The 12110-nt window shown below is 39.8% G+C and overlaps 2 protein-coding genes across 2 annotated transcripts in view; one reads left to right on the forward strand and one right to left on the reverse strand.

Annotated features, from left to right (window-relative positions):
• GNAZ (G protein subunit alpha z) overlaps window positions 1–6082 on the forward strand; it is a 42200-nt gene extending 36118 nt beyond the window's left edge. Inside the window, exon 3 of the mRNA XM_069870856.1 lies at window positions 3990–6082. Within this exon, the coding sequence (XP_069726957.1) occupies window positions 3990–4334 (345 nt within the window). The 3' untranslated portion in view covers window positions 4335–6082. The remainder of the gene's footprint in view (window positions 1–3989) is intronic.
• Window positions 1–10928, reverse strand: part of RSPH14 (radial spoke head 14 homolog) — a 56350-nt gene extending 45422 nt beyond the window's left edge. Inside the window, exons 1-3 of the mRNA XM_069870858.1 lie at window positions 10690–10928; window positions 10176–10278; window positions 9881–9999 (exon numbers count right to left, since the gene is read on the reverse strand). Coding sequence (XP_069726959.1) covers window positions 9881–9999; window positions 10176–10278; window positions 10690–10888 — 421 coding nt within the window. The 5' untranslated portion in view covers window positions 10889–10928. The remainder of the gene's footprint in view (window positions 1–9880; window positions 10000–10175; window positions 10279–10689) is intronic.
• Window positions 10929–12110: the final 1182 nt, after the last annotated feature.

Consider the following 12110-nt stretch of genomic DNA (forward strand, 5'->3'; position numbering starts at 1 on the left):
GTTTTCATTGTCATCCTGTACAACCGCCAAGACTAAAGGTCCCCATGTAATTCTCATTCACACTGCCAGTTGCAGTTATCATCTGTGGAATTTTCTGTAAAGGCAGTAGTAATGCTCCACAGGGAATCGTCAAGGGAGGCTATGCTGCAGTACTGCTTTGTCGGGCCTATCTTCCCTTTCTTCTCGGAAAAAGGTATCACATATCAACTGCTGCCTCCTCTACCTGTTTTACATTTTCATGTACAAGCTGTAAGTATAAACGATTACAGGACATTATCTTTAAAGTCATGGGGAATTAATTTGGTAGTTTACAAATTTTGTTTGCTAATATAATTTGTTTGACAACAAATCTGTTTAAAAAAACTGGAAGCAAGCTTGTTTCACACTTAATACATTTTTTTGCCCACAGCATGTAAGCATATTTCCTATTCAAAACCACACAAGATTTCTTGAGGGCTCCGCTTCATAACATTAATGTTTCTTAGTCTGCTATATGCTCATTTCAAAGTAGAGATTCAAGGTTCCTCTAATATAAAACCTTCCTAGAATCATTAAGGTTGGAAAAGACCTCTAAGATCGTCCAACCATCCACCCAATACCACTGTGTCTGCTAATCTGTGTCCCAACGTGCCACATCTGCACATCTATGCTGCCAGGAGACCTAAGAACAATTGGACTCACCCTTCTATGTCACCCTTTCTATAATAGTTTTGACATTTTAGAATTCCCAACGTTTTCCAGGAAAACTCTGGGATCCTAGGAATGAAAAGAAAGGGCTTGGAAAGGTAAAACAATTCTGCCTATTCAGCTCTCTGTTGGTTACCCTGTCCTGTCTGGGAGATGCCAAGGCTAGAAACAGGTAGAGTGCCTTATCCCAGTTTAATCCTACCTCAGCAAGGTTCTCAATTTCTTTAAGAGACAGAGATAGAAAAATGGGATTAAATCAGTTTACTTCTCTCCAACACATAGTTAGTTGTTTGTGATTTTTAGAGGAAAGCGATTGTGTTTTGTAACTTGTGAAACTACTGGCATTTTTCCCCACCTAGGCCCACAGCCACCTGACCCTATGCATTCTTTTGGGAGTCTTTTTTCCTTTGGACAAAAGAGGAATCATACAATAGTATTTTTCTTTTTAAATCCAGTCTCTCTGATCCAGCACTCGAACAGGACTGCTGGTCTGCTAGACAGGAAGGACCTTTCAGCTAGCATTCAATCTCAGCTTTTTACAGGAGCAAAGTCTCTCGTTATATTTATCCAGGCTCTCTCCTGCTTTCTGCACCATCTGTATTTTTTTCTGCAAAATTCTTCTGCTTTCCCTTTATGCATTTATTCAAACATAGCCTGAATTCCTGAATTGCTTTGACTATGACCGTCTTGGCCAATGGTATTTCCTTCAATTTATTTTGTAGACTGTTGTTATTTCAGAACAGATTAATTTTTTTTTTTGTAAGTAACCTTAAGGAAAAAACAATGTTTGCATCCAACGGAGTCAATTGCCTTTTTACCCTGCTGCCCCCTCCTCCACTACTTCAGCTTCACCTGTCCTGAGCTGTGTCTCTCCAAACACCACATTTGATATAGGAAGAACAAATTCATGTCATTTGGTGAAATAGGCCCTAGCTACCAGCATGTGGTAAATGCCAGCCACTGCTGCAGGGAAAAGCCTCACCAGGAAAACAGCAGCAGCTTCCGCAGGTTCTTCACAGATTTACTGACATTTAAAGATTTTCCAGCTTTCCTGGAAAGCAAACATTACCCTTCCTGCACCAAGTTTACTAATCGTTGTTTATTGCTTACACAAGATAAATCATATTTAGTTTAGTTAGGGTTTTCACTGTCCCCAAATGCCCACCAGTTTTAAAATAATGACAAAAGAGGAATGTAATGATTGAAAGTCCTTAGGTATTTAGTACAAATGTCAGTTAATCCCTTATTTGTGACAGTTTCCCTCTTCAGAATTTTTCATTTTTAAGTTCAAAGCTCTCTTAGCTGTGGCCAGAAAGCTTTAATGTGAAAGCTGTGAGGAGATACTACATTCCAACTTGGTTCCATTTACCAAGGCACTTTTCTAATTACTTGCTATCTTGATAAAAATAGGAGTTTTCCCTTTTGAAAACTCCTAGTTGTTCTGGAACTCTTTGCTGCTAAGCGCACCTCTGCTGTTCCAGAGGATGACCAGGGATGTTTGCATGTTTGCAATTACTGGAAGAACAGAAGCAGCCATCTGTTCCTTAGCACGTTCCTTCCCTTAAGCAACCAATTCCTTGTTCTTGTGCTCAGAGAAGAATTTGCAATTAGCCCTCAGTGAGGCCATCTGGACAAGGCACTGGCATTATCTTGCTTATATCCCAACTTTTGTATAATTACAAAATTATGGCAGCATGTTTTTTCTGAACACCTGGTCAGCTACTCCCCTCAGGACTCCTGAACTGGAAAAGACAGTGCAGGGAAGAAGAATGCCTTTTCCTGGCTTAATTTTTCCTCCACGTTAATAGCACATTTTTACAACTCCTTTGGGAATTGTACAATAATTTATTCTATGCAATAATTCATTTTATTATAATAAGCCACAACCCTCTCAAGTTCACTTCCCCTAGAATATGTGCCGTATGCTTGAGTTGATTCCAGACTTTTTTTAAGAAACTATGCTGCTTTGAAAAAATACAAGTTCTGTATGAATTGATTCTTTACACCATTTGGAAGCCCTGGGAAATCAGACATCAGCAATCTCCAGGAGCCTTACTGACATTTTCAGTATTATTTTCCTCTTATTTAAATAAAAAATATCAAATCAGCTGCTTTTACATTCAAATGGCAAGGCATGCCACTATATGAAAAGTTTACAAACAGAAAGTTGCTTTTCCTCTGACAACTTTTCTGAAGTCACTAAATTAATCATCTGTACATCTTATAAAAATGCGCACTGTGTAACTGTGATACAAAATTAGTCAGAGAATGTTAATGCTGATGTGCCAATGCAATCTAACAGAAATAAAGATCTAAGCTGTAACATGCTGGAAAACACTGTCCTTAGCAAAAGTGCCTGGTTAAGATATTTTCTGTATCTACTTTTGACAATACGTGATTGATGTTTATTGTAATAATGTAGGATATTTTCTATTCCAAACATTCAATTTGTTTACACCCGTTACTGGTGCAAATGCTGGAGCGCCTGGCACCATGGACAGCTCCAGCCGCACTGGAGCGTGTCCGGCAGCAGCACGCAGGGGAATGGCCAAGGCAGCGTCCGCTTCCAATGCACCTTGCTGCTTTCCGTCCTTGGCAGCACTGGATTGGTATTTCCAGATATGTAGTTGTGGTGGTCATCCTGAATTATTCATAAATGGATTTTGCCTGCTCAGGGAAGCAGACAGAAACGTGTCAAGCATCTGGCTAAACTCAGCTTTCACCTATTAATATATAAGTTGTCCCACCACAGCAGAACGTGGCTCTTGTGCACCTTTCAGGCTTACCATTATACAAGAGGGAGGAGTAATGCAAGAAAAAAAGTATGTCTGGTGTGCTAGCCTACACATCCAATGAGGCAGTATTACGATTGTGCCGTAGTAGCTCTGGCTTTTTTAAAAACTTGAACAGCAGAAAGTTTCCATAATGGGAAATCCTTAGGAATTACTCATCCCTTTCATTTAGAGAATTTATTTATAGTGCTAACCTAGCTTTACACACAATCACGTTTTACCAAGTTATATCTATTGCTACTAAATCTTCAGTTTCAGACTTTCCCCCCTAGTTACCAAATATTTTAAAAAATAAAGGAAGAAGTAGTCTGGTGAGATGTATTATATCAATATGAGTGAAGTAAGATTCCTGGAATTTCATGATCAGAGAAAATGGACAGTCACTGAATACAACAAAAGTTGTTTCTAACAGCAGATTTTGCTCACTGATAGATATGATAACATATTTTGTGTGCTTGTCATGGCTATGCTGTAACACTATTGTTGACACTGTTGTTTCCTCTTCTACAGAGTAGAATGGCAGAAAGTTTGCGTCTCTTTGATTCCATCTGCAACAACAACTGGTTTATCAACACTTCCCTCATCCTTTTTTTGAATAAGAAAGATCTGCTGGCAGAAAAAATCCGACGCATCCCCCTTACAGTCTGCTTTCCTGAATACAAAGGCCAAAACACTTATGAGGAGGCAGCAGTCTACATCCAACGCCAGTTTGAGGACTTGAATCGCAACAAGGAGACCAAGGAGATCTACTCACACTTCACCTGCGCCACTGACACCAGTAACATCCAATTTGTCTTTGATGCTGTGACAGATGTCATCATTCAGAACAATCTCAAATATATTGGCCTCTGCTAAGAATCCTTGGGCTTAATCTGTTTTCCTCAAGCGATAAAAAAGGGGCCAACCACTTCCACTTCTAGTGGAGAAAAACAGGACAATGCTTAGTAGCCCAAGGAGAGAAAAGGGGAAATCTGATGTATGCACACAGTTCCTCTTAAGCCCCCTTAACCCACTATGTCTTTTTCCCTAGTATATGTTCTGGAGAGTGAAAAACCTGCTCTTCAAAATGCACCCCTTCCCTTTCCCCCTTCCCTTTTCCCCCATAAAAAGAAGTCCAACAACTCAAAAACCCCAAACAAAAAAAAAAAACAAACAAAGGAAGAGATTGAGGCCTGACTCTGTGGAGATGTTTTCACCACAGTCACTGCACTTCTATTCCATTTGTCTCATTCCATTTCCTACAGTGGAAGTGTTACTGTGTTCTATGTAAGAAATAATTCTTCATCCAATTGTCCTAAAATTTTACTGATATGAAGATATAAAGCTGATGAGTGAGAGATGAACTTGCTTGCAGGGTGTGAAGCAGAATAGTTGTGTTGGGGAGAAAATTGAGTTCAAACCAGAAGCTGCAGAACAGGAGAGTTTAAGCAAAATAGTACTTAAAGTTGTAGAGAATGGGCATGCATCCACAATACTGGTAGGCACAGCCAAACGGTATATACACATACGTCACGTATGCAGAGGACTCACAGCATAGACTATGTGCACACTTCTGCTTTACTGTTATCATGGACACCTTGCCTGTTAAAGGAATTGTTGGTGCGCAACTGTTCTGTGATTTCCAAACTGACTAGGAGCTCTCGCTGTGCTGTAAGGCTTTAAATATGCAGCAGAACTACATGAAATGAAATCTATGAATAGGCCAAATTAAGGTCAGTGTTTCTTCTACTGGTAAGGAGTTTTATATACCAAAACAGTCGTCTTTTACATCTTTTTTTTTGCCAAATATTGTGGTGTTTCACAGAAAACAAACTATATTTAAGAAGTAGGTTAGTGTTCTTTTTTTTAATGCAGGTGAAAAAAAAACCCATGAGGCAATTTTTTAAATTATTGTTGTTAGTGTCTGGGTTACTGAATGTGAAAGTTGCCAAGGGACAATTCAGTTCCACTGCTCTAAATACATTCTGGGAACTGTAATACTGTACCAGATCTCCCAAGGAGCAGGAGCCATGGACTGTGTAGTATATAGCCTCCAAAGTATTTTTGTTGTTTTTTAATTTATTTAAAAATGTGACGTATTATTAGAAGGTTAAAGATGAGCGATATGAACAATATCTAAATGTCTTGATATTTCAATTTAATAATAAATCATTTACAGTTTAGTGAAGTTAAGGAAACTGAAGAGATGCATTCCTCAGCTCCAGGTTTCATCTCATAAAGAAACACTACTGGATGGAGTAATGTTCCGGCAAAAGTTTGAATGCATAAGAAGCTCTGTGGGACTATACTGGAAAATGTCAAATGGATCACAGAGACCAAAGTCTCTGGTCAGTTGATTCTTTCCCCTGCCATAGAAAAGACTTCTTAAAGACTTCAGTGTAAAGTTGGTGTGTAAATATATGTTTGATAATTGTAAAGCACATATGTACACAGAGACACAGACACATACACACAGGAAAATAATCTTCTACTTTTGTTCCCCCTCTGTACAATGATTAGTGCAAGAAATCTCAGCCAAGGGCTCTAAGAAATTTAAAACAAAATGGTTGATAACATCCACATCTAAATTGTCCACTTAAAGGAATAAATAATGCAAATCATATTGAACATGTCTGCAGTGTGTTCATTAATTAGTGGTGTGTATAATATCCTATTAGCCAGTTCATGGTGAAAAGGGTATAGACTGAGTCGGGACTTCCTTTTCCAAGGGCTGGACTATCAGATGGTGTGCCCCCTTCACCCCTGGCTTTCAGGATGCCGTGGCTATTTCAGAGCAGTGATGGAAGTGATGAGAAAAAGCTGCATTCATTAGAGCACAGCTTCAAGGTAAGAAAACTGGGTAGAAAAACTAAAAATTAATTGTCAATTATGAGGGGGGTAAGGGGTATTTTATATTAAAAAGTAAATCTTTCTTCAACTAAGAAAGGTTCTTCCAACATAAGTACTATAGGCAACCCACACAAGAAAATATTTTAACAAAGGCCTAAGGGTGTTTCTGAAGACGAGGTGTTTACATTTGTCATTGTATGAGGACTATCTTAGGAAGGAGAGAAGAAACTGAAGCACTGCCATGTGCTCCTGCTTAGTATAAGAAAATCATAGGCACAGGGAGTAATCGAGTAATTAATAAAGTTTAAATAATCAATTCATATTATCATGTTCTCTGAATAGCAACTCCTTGCTATTAATTCTGTAATAATTTAATTCTTATGGTTTTGATCTTAGTATTCCGAGTACCTCATAGTTACTCTGTTTTCATCGGAAGAACTCAAGATTTTAAAATAAATTCTGTTTTACTCAGAAGTAAAATAATTCTATTTTCTGATTGCATAAGAAAACTGAGACACAGGAAAGTTAAAACTAAAAAGGTCTGGGCCAAAGACGGGTGCTGAAATGAAAACCTAACTCTTAGTCGTTCACCTGGATAAATCATGCAATTAAATTTACATCTATTTTCTCAGTTTATCAGTGATGCAGCACATTGCTGCCTGAAAGAACTGAATTAATACAGCTGGGATTTGACTTCACCTGGGCAACAATGAGATTCACAGAAGAGATGTTCCATCTGCTGCAATAAGAATGCCATCTGTCCTTTCATCATGTGCACTATACAGCAAAACAAGTTTCAACGGGATAAAGGTATCCATCAGCAGTCCTTATCCACAGATCTGATTGGTTATGCTTTTCCAGGGGTGGGATAGTGGTGACACTGAGAGTCAATAGACTATTACCTCTTGGGCTCTTCCCAAACAGAGTTTCTGGCGAGCTTAAAAATCCATTGCCCCATCCAACCCATCTCAAACTTTGTCTAACAAGATTAAGTGCTTATAAGACAGGATAGATAATAGGTAAAAATTATCAAACTTTCCCAGTATTAACAATACCTACTGAATGATTCTTTTCCTAGAACTACTTTTGCAGTTGTTATTGCCCAGGTCACTTTTCATTGTTGGCACCCTTTCACGAACACTTAAGTTTTGTTGATCATCTGTTTTCACAAAGAGTGAAGGCTTGCTGTTAATTTTTCCAGTGTTCTTACTTTTCTGTTGCTGCTGGTTCTTCTCCCTCTTCCATCCTCTACTAATACGTGTATCTATCTTATTTTTGTCTTTCTTCTGCCCATTAGTTCTTGGCACTAAATTGTTGCTTCTTTTGGAAATGTTACTCCTTAATGTTATCCCAACCATTGTGGATTTGCCCACCTTCTGGTTTTTAATAGAATTTAAAAGCAGGCAGGTGTTTACATGTAACATTTGTTGTAGTTTACATCTGTATGCCTCATTCGTATGTAAAATGGTGTGTATAGGAACCACCAGAGCTGAGGCAGTTTCCTGGGTAAAACTGAATCTGTTCCAGTCAAGTTGTGTATCATGCGCACGTCGGAAAACTCCCTCAGTGAGCTTAGAGGTAGTAACAATGTTCTGTCCAGCAGGGACTGAACAGCTGTTACTGAACGATGCAGTTCCAAAAGGCCTAAGGAGGTAGCCTTGGCCAGTATGGATGAACAATTAATGATTAATAGTGATCTGCAAAAACCTGGCAACACTGATTTTCTTCTGTTAAGTTTCCTTCTCCTGTAAATTCCATTATCGTCCACATATTCACAGGACAGTCATAGGTAAGAGACAGAATACTCTAAAGACAGTCAGACAGGTTAAAATTTACTTAAGCCAAGTCCCTGTCTTATTTAATTTGAAAATCTGGAGAATGGCAGTGAAATTAAATTGACAGAAAATCTGGTGTTCTATAGCGATGTTTACAAAATTGTTTAGCCCTCTGTATTAATATTCTTAAAATGGATTCAGTCATTTAGAACTTTATAAAGGGCTGCATGCATGTAAAAATACATCTTTATATTTCTAGAATTCATGCACACACAGCAAGGCTTTAAGCATTCATTTAAATCTTCCTTAAGTATCAGTAATGTAACAGAATTCTTCGGACAAGATACTTCCCTGTGAATTTAAATAGTATGGCTTTTTAATTAATAATTTCTATCTTCTGAAATTTTAATGTTAGAGTTATAACTTTCATCAACTGGAGGAGTAAAGTTTAAGACTAATGTTCAGATTAGAAAACTACTCAAAATATAGTCATAGCATTTGGAAATAAAAGTAACAAATCAGCTTAAATTCCCTTATGTATAAAAGATTTAGAAAACTATAAATAAATATAAAGAAAACCTGTAAAAGGTACAATGACCTATTCTGGCAAGCCAAAGAGACATCCTCAGCTTGGATTCCTCTGTCTGGACTGAAGCATTTAAAAGCATAGATGCCTGACTGATACAATCAGCGCAGCTTTTGTTTATCTTGCTGAGATAAATGGATATCACCAGAGCAGAACTCATCTCATCCCGAGCTGAGCATCTATGACAGGTCAGACCTTTTGCCCCTGGCAATACTGATTTTTCTTCTGCCCTACAGGGAGTGCAGGATGACCAGCTTGTTTTCACATCTGAAGTTAGGTGTAATTGCCAACATTAACATCTTACATTACCAAGGTCATTTAACATTTTTACCTAAGGGCAAACAATTTTTGAACAGAATATCAGAAAACACAAAATTCTTCCTTGTTTCTTGTATCACCCTCAGATTTGTTGTTCTTTAAATTCACTGCCTGAAAGCGATGTCAAAGCACATGTGTAAGGAACGGTACCTACAAGTATGAGGCGTAAGGCACATTGATAGATAACCTGTGGAACACACAGCGCAGCAGATGGTGCCATTACTCACTTGTCTCCTCCTACGGCGCTGCTTGCAAGGAATGGGGAAAATATAAAACACCTTTCACAAGATTTGTACCTCTTAACACCAGCAAAACTTTCTACAAACCCTGTGTGCCGTGGAATTAGGGCACTGTAACAAACAGCTGGCAAAAGTGAATTTTTGATGCAAGATTCTAAATATAAATGTAAGCACATGGTTCACACAACCTAGATCTTGGGCAGGTAGCCTTACCTTGCAGAAGAGCTAAGACAATTAACAGATCTAGCAGGACCAGCCTGCCCAGTACACAGACTATTCCTCAGACCTATTACGTTAACAGGGGGCATTTCACTTGTTACCTATGTAAAGCATTTTCTATGTTTTAGCTATGTATTCTTACTGTTATTATACAATTTGCAAATTTTTAGAAGTGCAAAACCAGCTCTAGAAAACACAGTTGTCACCACCAATAAAAAAGCTGATAGTCATACTTTGCAAAGTTTTCTAACAGAACCCAAAGAATACATTCTCATTGGAAAACAAACTAAAGAAAGCAAGTAAGATATTGATTTTAAATATGATTTTCAAGGAAAAGGGAATAAAATAAATCTGGAAGACATTACATAGGGAATCTGGTAAATTCACCTACCTGCTTTGCCTATTTGAATCTTTAACTGCTGAAAAAATCCCTACCTTCAGGTAATTTTGCCATCATTTCAAGAACTTGATGCATATTCTTCCGACAGATACCTTCTGGATCATTCAAGAGCTCAGTGAGAGCAGAAATGATTCCATTCTGTAACAGCCCTTGCCTACAAAAAACATTGGAGCACAGATTTAACTAAGCATAACAGAACTCATCTATATTTGTGGATGCCCAATACTAACTAAATACTCTTACCAAAACTTAGAAATTCTGTTTTTATTTCTCAGGGAAACCTCTCTACTGCTTCTCATACCATTCAGTAAACCCTGGAATTACACCTACCTGCCGATGCTATGTGTAGCCATTATATAGAAGACTTCTGTTGTTTTTTGTCGGACAGTAGTGTCACGGTGCCGCAGTAAAGTCTTCAGATTACCCAAGAATCCTGCGAGACACAATGGTTCATTTTTACATTTCTTACCTTCAACTTTAAATTAAAATAGCAATACTAACTTTTATCTCACAATTTGAAGTGAAAGCAATCAGAATTTTCATCTTGTCCTGATGGGGAAACTCTCATTGTTGTATCTCAAGTAGGGAAGAAACTTCCAAATTTCAAGGCCCACTGCCAAAATGCCACACTGCAAACAAGCTGCTGGCTTCTGTGTCAACTTAAATCCTGATCTTGCAAATATTTATGAAGTGATATAACTCTAAAAATAACTCTTCAGTGAGGCTATTGATGTTTTTAGAAACGCACGTGTTTGCAGGATGGATGCCTATATTCTCCATCAAAGATACCGCAAGGAAGAAAGGCAGCGCGCTGTATTGGAGCTTGTGACCATAAAGCACTCACCTACTTCTATGGCCTGGTAGACTTTTTCCGGATCGTGGACCAGGTCACAGAGCGTCATCAGTGCCCGCTGCTGAGTCAGCAGCTCTGCAGACTGTAGCTCCTCGTTCAGTTTAGGAAGGGCCCTCCATCCACATGCAAGAGGAGCTTTTGTGGGATCTATATCAGGGGGGAGGTTGGCTGAGATACGAGCATGTGCCATCCTAAGTTTTCCTGGGAAGGATTCTTTATCCCTAAAAGTGTCCAAAATGACTGTGCCTGTCAGATAATGTATGAAAAAGGCAACAACTGACTTTAAACAGTGTTCTGTGTCTCTGGTGAGCTCTGTTAGCACACATTCATGGTTAGGGAGCTCTGGGAAAGAAGGCTGGAATGGTTCACGGTCAACAGCATTAATGTCTGTTCATCAGCTGAATGGTCTGATCTGGTTTAATCCTCCAAACACTGAAAGATAAAAAAAAAAAGAGAGAGGAAGCTTCAGATGGCAGTGTGAGGGAGGGAATGCTTTTCACAGGGTTAAAGCGAAGCAGTCCCACGTCCTGAACCAGTAAGGGGCTCAAAATAATATTAGAGGGAAGACAAATGCAAAATCATTTTCCAAAACCCTGTTCTTTTCAAAGACCCCCAGCCAGACCCACCCTCAGGACCTGCTGAACATATTTGCGACACTTTTGTAATGTGTAGCTTCTCCATTCCAGTTTAAGGTGCCACTCCAATTCCAAGCAGCCCCTTTCCCCCTTGACACCAGGCACCTCCCACAGCATCCCAGTCCGCTGGGGCTCTCACAGCTGGATGCTGAGGTGCAGCTCGGATCCTGCCGGGCAGGGTGAGCACCGACCCAGCCTCCCCTTGATACCAAAAACGCTGGCAAATAAACTCTCGAAGACTCAGCTTCGAGTTTTAGAAAGCAGATTTTTCACCACAAGGTTCATCGGGCCCTGGCAGATGCTGTGCAGGGAGACCCCACCCCGGGAGGGGTTTAAAACACGGGCGGACGAGGTGCTCGGGGACATGGTTTAGTGTCAGACAGGCATGGTTGGAGTCGGTGATCCTGTCTTTTCCAACCTGGTGATTCTACGAACAGAGGGGGTTCGAGGAGACGGGCCCATTCAGCACAGATCACACCGAACACACGGCGCTATCACCCCCAGTGAGCAGCGTCTGGGAAAACACCACGTGAAGGACAACACGCTCTCAGAGGGACTTTCTGCCTAACTTCCAAAAAAAAAATACAATTACTCAGACGAAACCGAACTCTACTTTAGCTTAAATCGAAAATATTCCAAATTTCGTAACAGCAACCCCTTGCCGTACCAGCAGAGACTCCTCCGTTCCGGCGGCGAGCCGAGCGGCCCCGTTACCGCAGCGACCGGCGGGGCGGGGGGAGCGGCCGGGGCGGCCCTGAGGCGGCGGCGCGAGGGCGG

Source organism: Phaenicophaeus curvirostris, chromosome 17 (genome assembly GCF_032191515.1).
Source record: "Phaenicophaeus curvirostris isolate KB17595 chromosome 17, BPBGC_Pcur_1.0, whole genome shotgun sequence".
NCBI classification, from domain to species: domain Eukaryota; kingdom Metazoa; phylum Chordata; class Aves; order Cuculiformes; family Cuculidae; genus Phaenicophaeus; species Phaenicophaeus curvirostris.